A 20,404-nucleotide genomic window follows, 5' to 3' on the forward strand; every position below is an offset into this window, starting at 1 on the left:
TTCACAGGCTCAACCATGGTGATGTCATGAACAGATTCTCATTAATGAGTCAGCACATTCATACTGTTGCACACTGTAGTTATTTATGAAATGTCAGTGCTTCTTATTAAGTGAAATACCTCATTATTTTCTATTTGAAACAAAACTAATTACATTCTGAAATCTAAACTCTCACATGCAATCCTTGAAACTACAATAAAGCCACAAGACAACCATAAATATACAATCATTTATTATTATTATTATTTTTACAATAGTGTGTGTGTGTGTCCATCTATATAATGGAAACTGCTGTTAGGAAAAGTTATGCTTCAAATTATATAAGAGTTCCTAAGTGAGGGAGGAGTTACATTTATCTCTCCTATATGAACTTTGAAGTCAAAATTAGATGCACTTGTGAGCATTCTCATAAAACTGCAGATCGGTTGTGTTTTAACACGCAGTTAATCAACAATCAGTTAAACTATACGAACACAGACATTAATTTTTTTTGGTAAAAATAATTCTTTTTTTTTTTTGTACTTTAAATGGAGGCTTAAAATCCCCCAAATTAGTTTTTTAAAATCTCACTTTGGATTTTTGATTTCTGGTCTTCTGCTTCTGATGAACAACAGCAAGGGTAGTGAAGAAGTTTCCCATGAACAAAACAAGGAAACAGAACCCACACATGGAGATCTGGCATGACAAAGCACAAAGACAAAGAAAGAGAAAATTATAACAATTTTATCACCAGAAAATTTGAGTATTTTTGAATGCTGAATATTTGTTTGATACAATAATATTTTAGGTAACAGCAGAGCCTGGCGGCTGTTGAGGCACGGACCTGCCATTCTTTGCATTCGGGGAGTTGACTCATTCTGAACAGGGAGATGCTGATGAAGAGCTGCCAGAACTGGAAGACAAAACATTGAAACTCAGGATTTGTTTAGGGAATGTATGCCATTTCAACCCATGACTCTATAAATTTTAGTCAAAAAACCTGTCTAATGACGTTTGGAAAAAAAAAAAAAGAAGAAAAACTTTTTGTGACTCGTACATTTTTTATTGTATGTGAGAAATGCTGATTACAACCTGTCAGTGTAACAGAGTTTACTCACATGACCAAAAAACAGGAAGGGTAAGAGAAAGGTCAGCCCTTTCCACATCCACGACTGAAATCCCTCTGTAAAGAGGAAGAGACAAAAATTGAATCTGCAGAAAAAATATTTTCTAACCAAACATTCATCCAACATGATGAAGATTGTGTCCTTGGTGTTTTACACTGTATCTCACCCACGGTCAGATCCATGTTGTGTCTTTCGCCCAGTGCTCTGAGTCTGTACAGACATCCACTCTGATAATAGCACTGCAGACACTGAACAAAGCCTGTGGGTTTCAGGTGAAACAAAGGCTCATTACGTTTGGTTTAATGTTAAAAACTTTAAACTAATATAATAAATAAAACCCACTATGATCTCACTTTGGTATAGGGAATAAGCAAGAAACTGGTTTCTGAATATCTTGTTCAGGTTTCCCTCAGGCCTGTGGAAGGAGGATGTACATTCAATACATTTAATAGACTTTTGTCAGGTATTTGTCTTTTAATTCAAGGTGTAATTCATCAACACATACCACGTCAGCATCACACCAGACAGGAACGCAGATACATAGTGATGAAAAACCCACCATCCTTTGATCCTGGAATCCAAAACACAAAGTCTAGTATACATATAGGTGAACCTATTATACAAACTGCATGTGTGGTAAATAAATATAACACAAATAAAGAATTAGGATTTTTTAAGGTTTAACACAGGCTCAACTCTCATAATTGCAACACACAGTAAACAATATCTTCCACTTGTAGCCTTTTAAAATAAGAGTCCATAGATAAAATATCCTTTGATTTTAATTATTAGTTAGCTACTGAATACTGTAAATGCTCGCTTCAAGTTAAGACAAAGTTGTGCTCATAATCACATCTACAATAATGGCTTCAGGAATAATTCAATTCAATTCAACTTTATTTGTATAGCACAAATTACAACAAAGTAATCTCAATGAATAATATGAATAGAAACATTTATGTGGCAAAAGGTTGAGAAAACGTCCCGTGCTGACCTGGAACCATTAGTGATGAGGATGCTCTCTCTAATGGTTAATGTACAGTAGTACCACAGCAGCAGGAAGTTAAGGATTGCATCAAGAAATCTACAAAAAAAAAAAAAAAAAATGAAAATCATGTTAAATTGTGTAAATAACTACGTCAAGAGACCGAGGTGAGTACCTGAAAGTAGCTGTTAAATGTTTACCATACCTGTAGCTCACAAAGAAATAGCAAATGAAGGAGAGAAGCAGCAACATGACGGTGAGGCATAGCTTGAATTTCTCATATTCATCTTTGTAGGCAAACCTGACAAAGATGACATTTAAAAAAAATAATAATAATTATACTGCATGGTTAAGAAAAGGTCCTAACAAGGTTAAATGGTTTTTCTTCCATCACATTACCAGTGGCTGTACCTTTCAAAATGAGTAACACATTAATAATAATTCTGGTTGGGGAGGGGGGGGGGGCGGGGGCGGGGGGCTCTTTTTTAATCTTGCTTTGCAAATATTGATAAAGACTATAAATCCCAAGACTCAGACCGTTTTTTTCCCAGGCTTTAGCATTGTATCCAAGGGTTTAACAGTATGTAACAGAAAATGGGTTTTACTTTGTAGGCGTTTTTGCTGATGTATGATAGGGGTAATAAATCTGCCAGTAAATCTCAAATAAAACCATACATTAGCTGTAATTAAGGAAACATAAAATAGACCATAAATGTAATTGCTTACTTTGCTTGTTTGCTGAGAAGAGTGACATTGACATTTCCAAGAACCAGACTGAGGTACAACCTGCAACATCATGAAGTTGACATTATTTTTCCTTTGATTTGTTAAATGGTTAAAATGAGTTTGTGTTTCGATTGGTTAGGAGACGTCACCCATTTCTATTTGGAAGGAAAGCTTCCATCTCCGAGAAAGCGTTAGCCCTTGTCTTAATTTTCTCTTTTATTTCCCCCAGTGTTTCACTGCTGTCTTTGCAGCATCTGTTGAAGAAGAGCATAAAAAAAGGTTGCATCACAGATACAAAATTGTAAGTAAAGCTTTTTGTTTAGTCCATTTTGTAAATCCACCACATTCCTCCTCTTTAAATTGTTAATGACAGATATGTTACAAAAAATATATGGCTGGGCCTCCACTCACTTGTTAACTTGGTTTGAAATCTCTTTCAATCTTTTCCGTTGATGAAAAATGGAGGATGAGCAGTTGTTTTGAAGTTTGGTAACTTCTCCCAGTTTCTGCAAGTAGACTCTGTGTGTCTCCTGGATGGCAATTTGCATATGGTTGCATCATTAGAAAAGCATACGACTAAAAATATTTCATCTATTTAGGATTACTGAAATGTAAAAAGATGTGTGGGCAAGCAGAATCAGGTAACAAGACATTAATACATTCTTAATGTGTTATCTATTTTGTTGGAGAAACACGTGCATGGTATCTACCATTGCCTTGATAAGGTCAGCTGCTCTTTTTCTTACCTGAAGCTTTTGATACTCCTCTTCCAAACATTTCCACTCCTCCAAAACATTTACCAAAGATAGAGACATTTTGTCAGTACATCAAAGTGACACGACCAAATCAATCCAAATGCACGGAAATAAAGACGGCTGTAGACATGTCATATGTTGAAACCACCATGACATAATTCAGGGTGTGTTTCGCACCCTCATGGACAGTTTATTGCTCAAAGTGAACTTTGACTGGTACAAATGTTCAATATTTTTGATCAGAAGTTGTTTACTTGTAAAGACAAGAGTTACAATAACCTTTGTAATATGAATCATTATCAGCAAGCCAAGTATCTGATAAATATTCAATTGTTCTCTCCATTCTATATTGTTAATATTTTGAAAAATGTGTATTATGTTTGTCAGATACACTGCATATTATCAGCAACCTTTGTTAGACTTAGTTGGTTTTGACCTATTTTGCAAACATGACACTCCCTTGATATAAACACTTTGTTTATCCTTGTTGCAAAATATGTTTATAATGTATATCAGAATTAATTATTTTTTAAATATCCATTTACCACGATTCACATCACTCCTCACATTATTCCAAAATTATTATTTAAAGAAACCCCTACAATTCTTAGGATTGAAAATATAAAAATCACATCGATAGGCACTGGTTTTTCATGAAAGAAAACCAGGCTTTTATTGTGAAAGCCACAATAGCCTTAGGGCGGATACGGCTCCTCCGTTTCCGTGTCACGTAAGATGTCTGCGCATGCGCTCTGGACATTTTCACGGCTCTGGCAGACAGCGGTAGGTGTTCCGGTTTATCTGGTGCCCATTTTAATTGGCGACAGGGGTAAGATTTAAACACACAAAAGGAGTACACACAGTTATCGGTCTTTTATAATTAATTAAATAAATTAAATGTTTAACATCTCGGGTGGTAAACTACCATTTTTTTAAACATATAAAACAGCTATCCAACATACCTTCTGTGAAAAGACGATCAAAGTATGCTGAAATACTTTGGTTTTGAAGAGGAAGAATGCGTTTAAAAGAACAACTAGACATTCTCTCAACTTTCTACGTCTCCATCGAAAAGTTTACTCATAGCAACTGTCAAAGCAGTCAAAAGCCGGTCACTAGTTGATGCTGAAACCAGTTAAATCACGACGCTGGGCATTGGAAGCGAAGCAGTGGTGATGTTTATCGTGGACTGAGGAAACAGTCGATGACTGACAGGTGTCAGGACTCCGTGTCTTTGCTGTTTGTTAAAGTGAAACAAAAAATAAAGAATTGACAGCGTCAACAATTTGATGTCAAAGGTAAACTACTCATCGCAAAAGCTCGTCTCAATCTCAGCTAACGTTAGCCTTCATCCGCAGTGAGTGTAGTTATATACCCGGTAAAGTAGAGGTGGTCACGGTTCATGTCGATGTGTCCGGTAAAATACTGCAGAAAATATGTACTCATAAATAGTAGTATGGATTGTTTATTGTATCATTACAGTTTGTTTGGTCTTAGCTCTGCGTGCTTACATTCGTGTGTCTATTGCTCACGTTATTATAGAATAGCATTCCTTATTTAATTATTAATCTATTTCAATTTAAGTTGATTTTTAAACCCTGATTTATCTGCTGCATACAATGGCTGAGGAGTGAAGAGAAAAGCGTTTTATTTGTTTTTTTTTGTTTTTTTAGCTAATTATCTAAATGTGTTTTCAAAATTGCATATTTTTTGTGGAATTTGTAAGTGTTTGGTTATTTGTGTTTTTTTATTTTTAGATAATTATGTGTATTTGTTTTCAAAATTGTAAATTTGTTGTTGCATTTGTAAAAGTGCTTGGTTATTGGTATTTTTTTTTATTTTTTTAGATAGTTATGTAAATGTGTTTTCAAAATTGTAAATTTGTTGTGGAATTTGTAAAAGTATTTGGTTATTTGTATTTTTTTTAATTATTTTTCTAGATAATTGTGTGTATTGGTTTTTAAAACTGTAAATTTGTGGTGGTATTTATGAAAGTGTTTAGTACTTCTCTCTCACATCCAATCACATGTATTTAGTGTTGTTTATTCTGGCAGCAGTGACTATTCTCTTCATTTCACACCTCCACCGTTCCAGGTTTTTCTCTTTTTTCCTCATCTCACCAGAGGAGGTTATCAGCAGATATTATCCTGCTCAAGACTCTTCTTTGGCATCATTTCTCCACATGTTTAGCCCTATTAAATATTTTTTCTCTTGCTACTATTGTTCTCCTAATTAGAGTCGCACTAAGTAAACATATCCCAGTTTACCCAGTGAACTGTTATCGTTACAAGGGGAAATAGCAAGAACACAATGAGTCCTTTAGTGATTCTGGAGTCTTTATTTAACCCTTTGTAAATGTTGTTTGACTTTGTGTAGAAACAAGAATACCTATTTGATATTTGTCCTCGAGTTTTGCAAAATGCATCTCTCCAATGACGCATTGCCCTTGTTCCAAATCATTAAAATAATAGTTTGATCTTGGACTCGTGCATGTGACCCCCCACCCTTTGTCCTCATGGTTTAAAGCTTCAACTCAGTACTTCAAATACATTATGTCCAGACAAAGATACAACCAGAGACTTGTTGGTATTCTGCCTTACTCGTTGATTTAAACGAACTGTGTTTTGTTCCTGCAGTTGACGACGAACAGGAGATGTGCGCCGCCGTGTATGTCCTGTCCACGGTCACAGGCTACGTGCTCACCTCTGCCCTGCTGCTCAAATGTCCAACACTTTTGCATCGGCGGAAGCGAGGAACTTTCCTGAGCCGGCACATTTCCCATCGTGGTGGTGAGTCAAGGATTTAGATCGTGTGTTACAGACAAATGAATTATAACAAGTCTTGCTTAATCATTTTGTAATGGTAAACAGCAGTGCATTATGTTTCTTTTCAGCAATGATGTCAAGGGTTTAAACTTTTTAGGTTTGTTGTCAGTGTCCAGATTCTTTCAGCAGTTCACAGACCAGGGTTGGGGTCAATTACAATTTATAATTACAATTACGTCATCAGTTATTAGGGTTGTCCCGATCCGATATCAATATCGGATATCGGTTCGATATCAGCCTGAAAACGAATATCAGATTAAAATTTCCGGATTTAATGATATTTTATTTATTTATTTATTTAATTTTTTTTAAATTAATTTTATTCAATTGTAGAATACTGTACATATTATGTTGAAGGTTAAAATGTATGTAACCAATTAGTTGATAATAAATGGGTCAGTTTTTCTCATACCTTCTGTTGCTGACTATTGTTCTCTGTTTGAGTAACATCACTTGATCAAGTCTTTTCTAACATTCCACTCTACAGAATAAGTAATTGATATTTTCTAATTAAAGAAAATAGAGAGAAAAACATATCGGATCAATATCGGTATCGGCCGATACACAAGGCTGCCATATCAGTATCATATCGGAAATGAAAAAGTTGTATCGAGACATCACTATCAATTATCCGTTTTTAATTTTCGGTACAACTCAATTATGATTACAGTGACCGGTATTTTTTCCACTTACAAATAAAATTACAATTATTATTTTCCCCCTGAAAGTCAATTATGAATAGGTTCTAAATTACTAAAGTTCACATTTAATTAATCACAATTACTGAGTCTGAAAAAAAATGATCCCATAAAACTTAACCTTCCTCTTGTGTTAGCTTTCTGTTAGCATCTATTATGATATAAGATCAGTTTTGACCAGTGACGTGTCGTGACCACTAGGGTTGGGTAGGCAGAACGTTGCAAATCGAGACCACCAATGACATTTTCATATGTTTCTGCTGGCAAGCGTTAATTCAATTCAACTTTATTTGTATAAGCGCAATTTACAACAAAGTCATCTCAATGAGCTTATCAAAATATAAAATTCATAATAAGAAAGAAAAAACCCAACAAGATCCACATGAACAAGCATTTAGCATCTAACAAAATCAACATCGTAAACACCATTAAAGAAACATAAACAATTATTTAATATAGCCTCCATACTCTCCCAACAAGATATATGTCATTAAACAACGACGACGACGATGACAAAATGTTTCCGCATAGAGTGCCCACGCGGGGGGGGGGCGTGGCTGCAAAAATTACATCATTTGTACGCACGGAGCGGTGCTGACCTCGCGGATGCGTCAAGCATAAAACAGCCTTCAGTGAGGCGCATCCACGAAGTCAATCCTTCCATTCACTGTGAAAAATACGAACAATTTTCTAACCTTATCTTTGCTGAAGGTCTGGTAGCTCAGGTGTTGATCTCCCTTCTTTTAAAAGCTGTCATTTTTCCTCAAAAAAAAGTTTCTCGATCTTCTCTAGCGCTGTCATCCTGCCTGTAGTGTTATCCCGCCCACTAGCTAGAGAACATAGCAGCAGCGGCCACGTGATATCAATTCACTAATGCACTCAGAACTTAGGTATAGCATTTAGCATTGCACGGTTACTTCCAAAGGCAGCGTAAAGAGCTGCCTTTTTACATAAATGGTTGTCATCTTGGGGAACTGACTGCGCATGCGCAAACACAAAACACGCTATGTGAACAGAGGCAGAGCAGCAATGTGCTTTTGGGAGGGGGCGTGGCCTCCTCCTGCCTACAACGGAGTGAGACGGCAGCCATTCCAGGAAATAGCGCTGTTTAGTCATTTGGGCTATGAAACGCACAAAATGCTGACACTTTCAAACTTATAGGTACTGTAGGCTTCTGGAAATGGAAAAATAAATAATTTCTAATTATATTAGAATTAAAACAAATAATCAAAATATCAATTCACCTTTGGGTAGGTACTGCATACCTTGCCTACCCTGACTGCACGTCACTGGTTTTGACCCATGTCTTAATTCAACTGTGAAATAATCTAAATATTATCTATCATCCAATTTGTTTTTCATCTATTGGTTACCTTGTTACGCTTCCTAATCAATTAAAATATTTGTATTAATGTTTTTAGTGTGGGCTTCTAAGCATTTTTTTAAATGGTAAAATAATAATAATTATTAAATACATGTGTAAGCCTTAGGAATATAACATGGTTACACAGGTTTACGTTTCATTAATTTCCATGACAATTAGAAATACAAAGTCTATTATCTTAACTTAATTACAATTCTATTGCGGTTACAACAGCAACAGATTTTTTTAAATTTACAATTACAAACATAGCTAGAACTGCAAGCAGTTATGAAAGGGGGCCAAGCCTTCCCACGCGACTCGGCCCCCAGGTTTCGTGGAGCCCGTGGAAGTACGTCACGAAGGATGACGGGCTCGGGGCGAGCGTCAGGACACAGGCCAACGTGCCATTTGCTGTGAACAGGTGGATATGAAGTTTTGGAAGATGTTATTTAAAGTGTGAAAGTGATTTATTAAAATTTTGCTTATACCCTTACAGTCACATGCCAACCAAGGATCTCAGATTTGGTGTTGTTAGCATTTTGTTTTGACCGAGATATGCAACAGTTATGCATTTTTATAGCTAGCTAGAAAAATTTACTCAGTAATTATTCATGCATATTTTTAGCCAACAAAATTATTTTAACAACTTTAGATCAGGTCCAAATGAAGACTCTACGTGTCAAGTTTCACGCTGATTGGACAAAACCCCAAAGAGGAATTTGAAAAAGTAGGTTTTTGATATGTCGTGACTTACAAAGAGCAATGTGCTGTGGGAGTGGGCGTGGCCGATGTCAGTAGATGCGACTCTATGTAGGGAACATGTGGATATTTTTTGAAGATGTGAATTAAATTGTGAAAGTTAGATGCCAAAATGCTTTTGCAATTATAGCGCCACCTAGTGGCGCAATTTATAGTCTGGGTGGTCTGTGTGGTCTCCTATATCTACCCTGTAAATTTCACTACCCTCAACATAATATATCAGCAGAAATAAATGTTTATTTATTTATGTGATACGATGTAATAAACCACGACCACTTTGACCAATCGCGAACACCTTTGAGATATCGCCTCAGGAGGGACCCAAGCTCATACCCTCCAAATTTGGTAAATATTGGCCTAGCCATTTAAGAGATATAAATATTCGTTATTTGTAGCGCCCCCTAGTGGCTTATATTATTCAAATTTGGCGCACACCCTCACAGTCACATTCCAACTAAGGATCTCAGATTTGGTGTTGTTAGCTTTTAATTTGACCGAGATATGCGCCAGTTCGCGTTTTCATAGCGAGCTAGAAAATTTTACTCGTTAATAATTTGCGCATATTTTGCCCGAACAAAATTGTTTTCTCAAATTTAGATCAAGTCTAACTGAAGACTCTACGTGCCAAGTTTCACGCTGATTGGACAAAACCCCAAGGAGGAGTTCGAAAAAGTAGGTTTTCCAGTTTTTGCAATTTTGCTCCGAGAAAAGTTAGGCGGAAATGGGCGTGGCCTAGCCCAGGTGATTCAGTGCTATTCAAGGAATCTGTGGATATGAAGGTTTTAAATTTGCAACAAATGGTGTGGGAGTTATTGGCCAAAACGCGTTGACCTTTGTTATAGCGCCACCTGCTGGCGGACATATGTGAATTTTTGCGTCCAAGGTCCCCTGGGGGTGTTGGACCCAACCACCAAAGGGCACCGCCCTAACTTGCACGGTTTATTCTGCAGCACCACTTTTACCCAAGGAAAAATAAAAGGTAACAATAATAATCGGAAAGATTACAATAGGGTTCCTTGCACCGCTGGTCCTAGGAACAACGCGGTTCCCTGGCCCCGCGGGCTTGGCCTCCTAATTAGATCATAACTGTAATTAATTATCAATTAATCGACCCCAACCCTGCCACAGGCATATGTCTGCTATCAAGTAACGTTGCCATTGTTTACCCTTTAATAATAGACTGTAGCATGTCGCTCTTAATGTCCTGTTGATTATTGTCTAGGCATTATTTCCTCTACGTGATAAGGTTAGTATTTTATTTATGGGTGCGTTACTCTTAATTTGGTTATATTGCATCACTTATTTAAACTCTACTCAGCCAATAAAATTATTCTGATTCTGATTATTAATGACTTGAATATTATTCTTTTGCATTGTTACCAGCTTGTTTTTACTGAGAGGAAGGTGGTATATTACTTTAATATAAATCCAACATGTAATGATCTTATACGGTAAATGGTGCGTTAATAAGAACTGTAAAGCACTTTACAGTTAGTTAATGTTTATTTTTTACTCTGTAGGGGCGGGAGAAAACCTGGAGAACACAATGGCAGCCTTTAAACAGTGAGTAGAAACCAGCGTCATGATGACAGCGATGAGGAATAACAGAGGTCTAAATATGTCTAGAGCAGGGGTGTCAAACTCATTTTAGTTCAGGGGCCAAATACGGAGCAGTTTGATCTCAAGATTTTATGCAGGAAAACAAGTAATTTCAACATTAATAATAATAATAATAATAATAAATTTTATTTAAAAGCGCTTTTCTAGAAACACAAAGACACTTTACAGGTTAAAACAACAACAGCAAATACAGCGATTAAACCAAAGAAACATAAATCAGAAAAAAGAAAGAACAAATTATTATTGTGTCCTTGTTTGCCCTTCTACATATACATAAAATACTAAATATGTAAAAAAAAAAAAAAAAAGTGATAAATTTAATTTTTCTAGATTTTGTGACCAATTTTTATTCAATAATGGGAAATATTATATCATAGTTTGAGGAATATTGGAGGATTTTGTCAGAATTGTGAATTTTTTCAAGTCTTTAACATTAAAAAATGACTGCAATCATGTAATATACGCACCGGGCTTGTAATCGGAGGGTTGCCGGTTCAAGCCTCACCTGGGCCGTCACTGTGGGATGTTGAGCAAGTCCCTTAACCCCGAAGGGATTTCTCCCCAGGCGCCGCAAAAAAGGCTGCCCACTGCTCCTCAGGGATGGGTTAAATGCAGAGGACAAATTCCATGTATGTAATAACATTACATGGCCAATTAAAGGCGAAAGCCCCGATTTAATCTTAATTTCCACAGTGATTCATGTTTTTTTTCTGCTCCAAAGGGCCGGATTTGGCCGTCTGACCTTTGAGTCTGACACATGTGATCTATAGGATGCAGAGAGGATTCTGCTTCTGATGTATTTTTTTTTTTACAAAGTAATCCATGAGGTGTCTATGGTTTCCTCCACAGGTTTATCATCAACATAGCACTGTTGGAGCCTGTTTGCTCTATATGAAGTGGTCATGTTGCTGCCTATGAATAGACTCAGGTCAAAGGAGTATTTCTGGAGCACTGGTGTTATGGTTTTGTGTCTCTTTGAGCAGTGCCGTGGATGTTGGCACAGACATGCTGGAGCTGGACTGCCACTTAACGAAAGACGGACAAGTGGTGGTGACGCATGACGCAAACTTGCAGAGGGGCTGTGGTATTAACGCAGACATCTCCAGTGTGGCCTACGCTGTGAGTCCCACTTTTCAAGCCATGTTCATCAACAGAGAAACAATCAGCATCTGAAATGTTTGTTTTGATCTCCGATATAAACAGTCGGTTTATTGAACTTGTCGGAAAAGTTTCGCGCTTTGCCATGTGGGATGTCGACTCGAAGTGTTTTCACTTTGTTCTTACGTTTTACCCAACACATTTCTGGTGTTATTCTGGTGAATAATGAATGTTTATTTTGGGAATTACTCAGAAAGATCCGAATTCGGCCAAAATTGAATGTCTCGTTGAGTGAGGTGATATCACGGGGGAATACGGGGAACAAACTAGAACAAAAATGGAGTCAAGCAAATCCCTGTTTTCCTTGTCTGGTGAAGAAACACATGAAATCACGGGAAGAATTAAGTAAAAAACACTTCCATGCGTCCGACTACAGGACTCCACATCCCATAATGCAATGCGCAGAACTTTTCCAACAATGTCAATAAAACAAGTGTTTACAGAGAAGATCAAAACAAACTTTCAAGCATCAATTTCAACCATTCCAGCAAGATTCTTTTTGTTTGTCTTCTTTTTGAATAATATTTAATGGTTCTCAACTGTTACTCAGAAAATCCACTTGATATCCTGACATGTTTCGACCGACAACTGCCAGTCTTCGTCAGAGGCGTCTGCTAATCGCTTTGATGTTTCCTTTGAAATTTCCTTTGAAGTTTTCTTGACTTCCGCGTAATAATTCTAGCAAGATTCTTTTTGTCTGGCAGCTGTCAGTCAAAATATGTCAGTGGATTTACTGAGGAACAGTTGTCTGAATAAATGAAACCTTAACATATGATTGAATTTCAACCTTTTACATCCTTTTTTCGAGCAAATGATCATTGATTTATTGATCTACGAGGCTTACACTGTCATAATCTGTAAAAAATGTATTGTCTCCAGCAGCTTTAATTTATACCCACAAAGTGAACTTTGCAAACTATATGTAATCTTAGTTTTAAATCACCTTGTTAATGTAAAAATGATCTCTTTTCCCCTTGTTTTGCACCTAGGTCTAGTTAAAGCAGGTTAGATCTGCTGTAATGTTGCTCCTCTTTGTTGCAGTAAATCACACACAGCTCTTTACCATCAATCTTATCCTCTGCCAACCTTGGTGGCAGAGGATAAGGATGGTTTAATCTGCTCTGATTCCCTTAAAATATACTCGGTCACAAACCAGACCCTGACCTGAGCTCACAGGCTATTACTTATGGTCCCATTTCTGATTGGTTGACCACTGACTGCTCTCATCTCTTTACAGGAGCTCCCTCCATATCTCTGCAAGCTGGGTGTGACTTTTCAAAGGGGTGAGAATAATCACATATTTACAATTGGTGCAAAAACTGAAGGAATTGATGATTTCACACTTGAGTTGTTCTATTATGAATATGTTGACAAGTTTATTTCCACTCACTGCTTGAATCCTGTAGTAAAAGGATTGCTTTTATGTTTCCATTGTGCAACAATTAATGGTAATAATTGAAAACACATGTATCTTTAGGAAAATCTAAATCTAAAGTAAGCAACACAGTTTAGTAGGGATGGGAATTGATAAGAATTCAGCGATTCCGATTCCATTATCGATACTTCCTTACCGATTCTCTTATCGATTCTCATTGGGTGAGGGAATTAAATAATACAAATGTATTTGTTTGCTTTAACTCTTTATTATATTATCTTTTGTCTCTTTAATTTCCTGCAGTGATATCAGCTCTTTTTGAATCCACCAGGTAAAGATTTTCACTGGATAATAATATATACAAAAGCGGTATATAAAATTGATGAATTATTATTATTATTATTATTATTATTATTATTATTATTATTATTACAACATATGACACATTTTGGCTACAGATATTTGAAAATATTTACAGTGCTCCTTTTGAACTTGATCCAAAACTAATTCAGACATGAAACAAATAATTCTTCTGTAAAAAAGAACATATTAACCAAAAGTACAGCTGCACTTATTATGTATTTAAACGGTAAAGCTTCAGTTTAGCCTTTGTTTACATTTCTTTAAATGGACCTTCAGAGACGCCGTCCCCGTTTTTACATGTGACGTCATCAGCCGTGTGTGTGTGAACGTGTGAAAGAGCAAAATAAAGACAACGATCAGTACCAGTCTGTCTCCTGTGTCTGATTACTTGTTATGAGGACATAAACTGGCAACGAGGTGTGTCTTCTTGCGGAAGTTTGTTGTTTTCGGAAGAAAAGTTCGTGCAAGAAGCAACTTTTGCGCGAGTGTACATAACCCGGAAGTGACTAGCGTAGCAACAGAGACGCTACAAACACAGCACAGAGGACAGCACAGCTGCGGGTGGAGGGGGTGGATTCTCCGCGCTGGACAGCAAACAACTATATGGTGAAACACAATATACAGGATCTGGAGGAGTTTATCGTTAAGTATTTGCGACGTAAGAGGAACCGATAAGCGGAATTGACAGGCAGGCAAACAAACAATTCCTTACTGGGCACCGGTATTCTCAGAAAGAACCGGTTTTCGATTCCCATCCCTACAGTTTAGTGTACCTGTAGTGAAAACGTTTTTCTTATTTTGTGTGTGCATGTGCGTGCGTGTGTGTGTGTGTGACAGAGTGTTTCTGCGAGGGAGGACAGGACAAGCGCATTCCTCTCCTCAGGGACGTTTTCGATGCGTTTCCAAACACGCCGGTCAACATTGACATCAAGGTCAATGATGACAAGCTCATAAAGAAGGTGTGTGTGTGCAACTGTTTATACTCCAACTCATTATCAGTTGCATTGGTCAGATATGATATGCATTACTCTATTATGTAAAAAAAAAAATTAGATAAATTGGAGTTTATCAATGGTTACTTTGTATCTTTAAGGACTGTGTTCTTCCCTGAGGCCAAAGGCAGTTGTAGTAAATGAGTGGATGTTTTTCCCTCCCACAGGTCTCTGAACTGGTGGTGAAGTACGACAGAGAACATCTCACAGTTTGGGGAAACGCGAGCAACAAGATTGTCAAAAAGTGTTACAAAGAGGTACCTGTTTAAATCTGTTTGGTGGAAATAGTTTGTCTTCAATTGACCTTGCTGATCTGATTCAGTAAGGTTTAAATTTGTCTCTTAAAGAATGAAACAAATGTTTAAAATATAACATTATTTCAATAAATCATTGAATTTTCCCCCTACAATGTATTAAATATATAGATCAAACATCTTCCCAGGAGTTTATTTAGTACAAAAGCTTTTATTATCTACTGAGTGCTGATCAGCTGTCCTGAGCTTTTTATTTGTCATTTTTTTAAAAGATGTGTTTATTTTTGCAGAACCCTCATATTCCCGTGCTGTTCAGCTTTCCCCGTGTCCTGCAGATCTTGGGCTTTTTCTACACCGGCCTTCTGCCCTTTGTTCCACTCAAGGAGCAGTTCCTGGAGATCCCCATGCCCTCCATTATTCCAAAGTAATGTACAGCATAGTTTATCAACACTTTTCAGTTATATATAATAAGTAAAATAAAAATTTGGGGGTATACAGAAGGACATTTGACCAAGCCAGATACACATGCTGTGTCTGCATCTTTACTATGAGGCAGGGTATGAATAACACAGAAACTGAGCCTACGCTTTGTTTTAGATCTGCTTCCCTTTTATTTATCTGATATTGTGTCGATGTGATCGTTAGTTGAAGCCTCAGGTTTTGCTGATTCAACCTCACACGTCACTGAATACCACAGGCAGCATAATGACACTGCCCCCCCCCAATTCAAATCAATGGACACACTTCATGTTCCTCATTCATTGAATCTACTCCCCACACATTTTTCCAGTTGTGGTTTTCGGTGAATGTTAAAGCTGACACTAAAACAAAAGAGACATTCTCAGAGAAAAACACACGTGATGAGTAAAGGTTTGATCAACACTAAGGCTCTGTTCGAAATGGCACAATCCGTACTATGCACTACAAACTCAATGAGTATATACTGTCTACTTACTATATACTATAACAGACATAGGCAACTGACAGCCTGGCGGCCACATGCAGCCCTCGATCTAATTTTATGTGGCCCCACAAGTAAATGCACAAAATGGCTTGAAAAACACACAAAATGACTTGAAAAATGCACAAAATGACTGTACAATACACAAAATCAAGGCGAAAAACACTAAAGATGACTACAAAAGTACAACAACAAAAAGTGTACAAAAAGTACTCCTATGACACAAAATCATACAAAAAACACAAATTGACTCCAAATAACAAAGGAGTGACAAAAAAACAGAAAATGACTCCCAAAACATTTTATTGTATTAATGATCAGATTGGTAATTATTCTAAAAGCTTGATAACGTGGCCCTCGGGTCTGAAAAGTCATATTTTTGTGGCCCTGTTGTGATAAAAGTCACCTATCTCTGTACTATGATGACCGTTCCCACTGAAGTATACTTCCAAGTTTCCAAAGATGCATTTCAAACCTACAATGACAAAAACCTGAATCACACTGAGGCTAAATATCTCAGTTGATTCACCATCTTAGAAAGTTATGCAAACATCTTAATTGAGAAAGTGACCAAGTAGAATATCAACATGTGGTCATTGGATCCACAAAACTTCACGGAAAACACATTTCATGCCGACATTTCTGAGTTTTTTGGAGACCCGCCATTGTGCTTCTGACTAAACTTCAGGTTAACTTCAAAATAAGAGCTCTGTTGACAAGAATGTTTGAAAAACTAATGGAAGACAAGAACATATGCTTTTTCTGATCTTCCTTACTCTGCACTCATCCTTGTTGACCAGTGTAGTGTTTATTGTGTGTCTCCATCATCTGCAGCCTGAACCACATTGAAAGATGAACTCTTTCACTAATTAGAGAAACATTTACACCGTGCGTCTGCTTCGTGTGTGTGTCAGTGGGTCTTAGTGATCAGGGTCAAACGAGCTCTTTGTGCATACCACACATTCATGAAGGATCAACTGAATTCATGTCGTACATTTGTGCTGAGCTGCCAACAGCTCCAAGCAGTTGGCTTCTTGGTTCAGGCCCACCTCCACTGTTTACGTGAATATGTAATAGAAATCTGATAAACACATGATCATTGCCTTCCTCTTCTTCATTGTGGTGAGTTTAATTGGACCCGGATACTCTGAGCTGTACTGTAAGTTAAATATTAAGAGGTTGGAAGGGTTGTGACTTTTCAGAAATGTAACATTGGCCACTAATCCACTTATTCAGTGGTTCTCAAACTTTTCAGCCCGTAACCTTCATAGTATAGGTTCCAGAGACTAGGGACCCCGACTGTACCTGAAGGTGGTTGAACACAGACATTGAAGAACAGTCATGTAGAGACAGGGTCATCTATAAGAGAGAATAAAGGGGAGAGATTTTTGGGGTCCATCCATATAGTCAATAAAATGATGGTCCATTGCTCTATGAATCTGTGATAATCACATTTATCTGAATAATATCCACTGTTATTCAGGAACTTTAGTATTATTTGTGCCATGGTGTATAGCCAAGATGTAAATCATTGTTTTAATCAGAAATAAAATGGGTTAAAAGTGACCAAAATGGTGGGAAAAGGTGGTGAAATGAGATTTTAAAAACCACAGAAATTGGTTCAAAGTTGCACATTAGAGTGGCCAAAACTGACAGAAAAAGTGTAAAAAGGTTTCAAAGTGGCAGAAAAAAAGTAGGAACAATTAGTTTAAACTGGGAAATAATGGGCATGACAAATCTTGTTGGTTAAATTGGCAAAAAACAAAGCATGAAATATGGTGAAAAGAGGATAAAAGTGACTATAATGGTTCAACATATGCAACATTAGATAGGAAAAGTGGTGGAAAGGGTTTATAAATACCAAAGATGTAGTGAAAGTTTAAAAAATGTGCAGATAAGACATTAAAATGTGATGGGGAAGTAGCAGAAACAGGAGTAACGTAGCATGGCGAGAAAAAGTGATGAAAATATGGCAAGTTTGGTGTTGTTGCAGAAAAATGACAAAAATAAGCTCAAATTGGTAAAAAAAAAAATTCTTAGTTTCTTAAAGGCATCTGTCGACCCCCTCTTAGTGTCTTGCAACCCCAAATGGGGTCCTGACCCCAAGGTTGAGAACCTCTGCACTATTTAATACGTTAAGGTTTCATTTATTCAGATCACTTTTTTCATGAAGGTTTGATCTCCTGACATGTTTCTACTGCCAACTGTTGTCAGTCTTCCTCAGAGGCATCTACTGAAAACTTTCATGTGTCGTTACGAGTTGTTTCTGGGCGTGGCCACATGTCAGGACATCCAGCTTTCCTGAATAAATGAAACCTTAACATATTATTTAAAAAAGAAGACAAAATGAACTTTCTGGAATGAATCCACTGTTTGTGTGTATTTGCAGACTGGTGGACCCTGAGAAATTGACACGGACTCAGAGAATCATCACCTGGTTGGCCGACACGTGAGTCTCTCATCTCTATTAATAATTAACATTTTTATTCCTGCTCTCTTCTAATGTAAAAGTTTTCAGTTCAGCTTTTTTTCCCTCGAGCAGGATTGACGTTAAGCCTAATAATTACACAACAAAACTGCTTTACTTTCAGTTTTATGTGTTTGCTCACGTGGATTTGTTTCTCTCTCCCAGTTTGCTGATGAGGAAAGCTCTCTTTAAGCATTTAACTGCCAGAGGAATACAGGTAATGCTACGCGGGTGGAGCTAGCTGACGGAGGACGGCTCTATTGTCATGCATACGTGTGCACGTGTGTGTGCTTTCAGGTCTACGTTTGGGTGTTAAACGACGAGGAGGACTTCCAGAGGGCATTTGAACTGGGAGCAACAGGAGTTATGACAGATTTTCCCAGCAAGCTGAAGGATTTCATGGACAGGAATGGGATTGATAAAACTCAGTGATGGAGCAGAATCTACCTCAGGCCCTGGCCAGGGATTATCCTTCAAACCAGTTTGTCTGGCAGTGTTTCACGGCCATCATACAGACTCTTTTACTGTTCACACACTCACGTTCTCTCTGCTGTGTATTATATTTGTCCCTGGGTTGTTAGTTTTGCTCCACGTTATGTTTACACCTGCATGCATGCACAGGAGACACTTAAAAAGCTCTATTTGTGTTAAAATCTGACTGCACTGCCTTTGAAAGATTCATCCTAAAAGAAATGACTCACCTTTAGTAGTAGTTGGCATAAGACTTTCATTGACTAAGTCTTATTTAAGGGTTTCTTTATAACCAGCTAACTTTTCAATTAGAAGCGCATTAATCTTTACCAAAATAAATAAATAAATACATTTAAAAAATGACGCAGGTAATTCCGATTTCAGTCCTATTATGAGATTTCGCTTGATGTTTCATTACTCATTATTATCCGTCTGATGATGTTGTGTCTGTGTAACCTGACAGAAGCAATAATACAAGCAAAGCACAAGTTTAATGTTTTTATACAAACTACATTTAATTTGTGAGTGATGAAGACAAAGCCCCTAGCGAGGAAAGGTTTAGATTAAAAAAAGATTCATGGCAGCTCCTCCACATACACAGACACACTGGAGTTGATCACAATTACTGTGTTTCTTGATTAGTGTTTTTTTTTTTTTTCTAAACGACTGAAATTGTTTTTGTTTAATATAAAATGTAAGATGGAAAAATGTGCACAAGATGAAACTTGAATGAGAGTGTCGGGATACAAAGATGTTTGGTATTTAAAGTGGGTTTTTTTTGACCACTAAAAGCAGTGATGCATGTGTTGACTGCTCTGCTACAGTTATAGTGTAATCATACCAACATTGTGATTAAATGTAGTGTATTATTGTCCTAATATCATTTCATTATTTGGGTTTTGTGATGGAAAATCAATCATTTATTGTAATTACCAATCACACGCCAGTTGTTATGGTTTATATCATTGTGCCCATACTAATATTTGTTTGAACTATTGTTTCTGCATGTTTGGTTTGAGGAGATTGTATTATATTTGTCATTTGATTCTTTGTGGAAAATATTTCAACCAAAGGAAATGTCTTGATCATGAGATTAAAGAGTTGTTGCTTTATTATTAAAAGCCTAATTTTTTTTTTCTATTTTTTTGGAGAACAAAACAAAAGCATCAGATTAACAGGAGGAGGCGCTGCAGAGCGGCTGTAGTTCTTGAATTTCATTGATTTGTAACTAATAAAATAAACAACTATGCGTCATCTATAACCAGGGGGGCATTTAGAAAGTGTGTTTATTTGCTTTTTATATTTAAAGACCAACTAAAGCATTTCACAGAATAAGGAATATATATTTAAAATAAATATAAATCATTTGTCATTCGTGTCCACGACCAAGCCAATAGGTGCGTTGTTGCTATGCCTTACTCGTGTTCTGATTGGTTGAGAGGCCTGTCAGTCAGTCTACGGATTAAAGCGTGTTTAGTTTTTTTCCCAACAAAGAGTACAGACTCAAGATGGTCATCTCCCCTGAC

The 20,404-nt window shown here is 37.0% G+C and overlaps 2 protein-coding genes across 7 annotated transcripts; one reads left to right on the forward strand and one right to left on the reverse strand.

The window, feature by feature from the left end:
- Positions 1-215: 215 nt before the first annotated feature.
- On the reverse strand, positions 216-3,778 carry tmem120ab (transmembrane protein 120Ab). Its single transcript, XM_028464716.1, has 12 exons — positions 3,564-3,778; positions 3,229-3,347; positions 2,967-3,071; positions 2,818-2,877; positions 2,297-2,392; positions 2,101-2,190; positions 1,612-1,677; positions 1,460-1,521; positions 1,273-1,365; positions 1,098-1,162; positions 824-892; positions 216-675 (listed from the first exon to the last, which is right to left on the reverse strand). Exons 1-12 carry the CDS (start codon positions 3,630-3,632, stop codon positions 559-561), a joined length of 1,011 nt encoding a protein of 336 aa, XP_028320517.1. The 5' UTR covers positions 3,633-3,778; the 3' UTR covers positions 216-558.
- A 517-nt stretch (positions 3,779-4,295) lies between these two features.
- On the forward strand, positions 4,296-19,999 carry gdpd1 (glycerophosphodiester phosphodiesterase domain containing 1). Of its 6 annotated transcripts, none has more exons than XM_028464719.1 (11): positions 4,296-4,355; positions 6,209-6,361; positions 10,738-10,780; positions 11,821-11,956; positions 13,233-13,278; positions 14,571-14,692; positions 14,893-14,982; positions 15,270-15,403; positions 18,330-18,389; positions 18,573-18,624; positions 18,705-19,999. In XM_028464719.1, exons 2-11 carry the CDS (start codon positions 6,226-6,228, stop codon positions 18,837-18,839), a joined length of 954 nt encoding a protein of 317 aa, XP_028320520.1. In that variant the 5' UTR covers positions 4,296-4,355; positions 6,209-6,225; the 3' UTR covers positions 18,840-19,999. The 6 variants fall into 6 exon arrangements, with proteins under 6 accessions (XP_028320520.1, XP_028320523.1, XP_028320522.1 ...); XM_028464718.1 differs by lacking the exon at positions 4,296-4,355 and adding an exon at positions 4,362-4,401; XM_028464717.1 differs by lacking the exon at positions 4,296-4,355 and adding an exon at positions 4,637-4,870.
- Positions 20,000-20,404: the final 405 nt, after the last annotated feature.

This window comes from Gouania willdenowi, chromosome 13 (genome assembly GCF_900634775.1).
Source record: "Gouania willdenowi chromosome 13, fGouWil2.1, whole genome shotgun sequence".
Lineage (NCBI taxonomy): Eukaryota > Metazoa > Chordata > Actinopteri > Blenniiformes > Gobiesocidae > Gouania > Gouania willdenowi.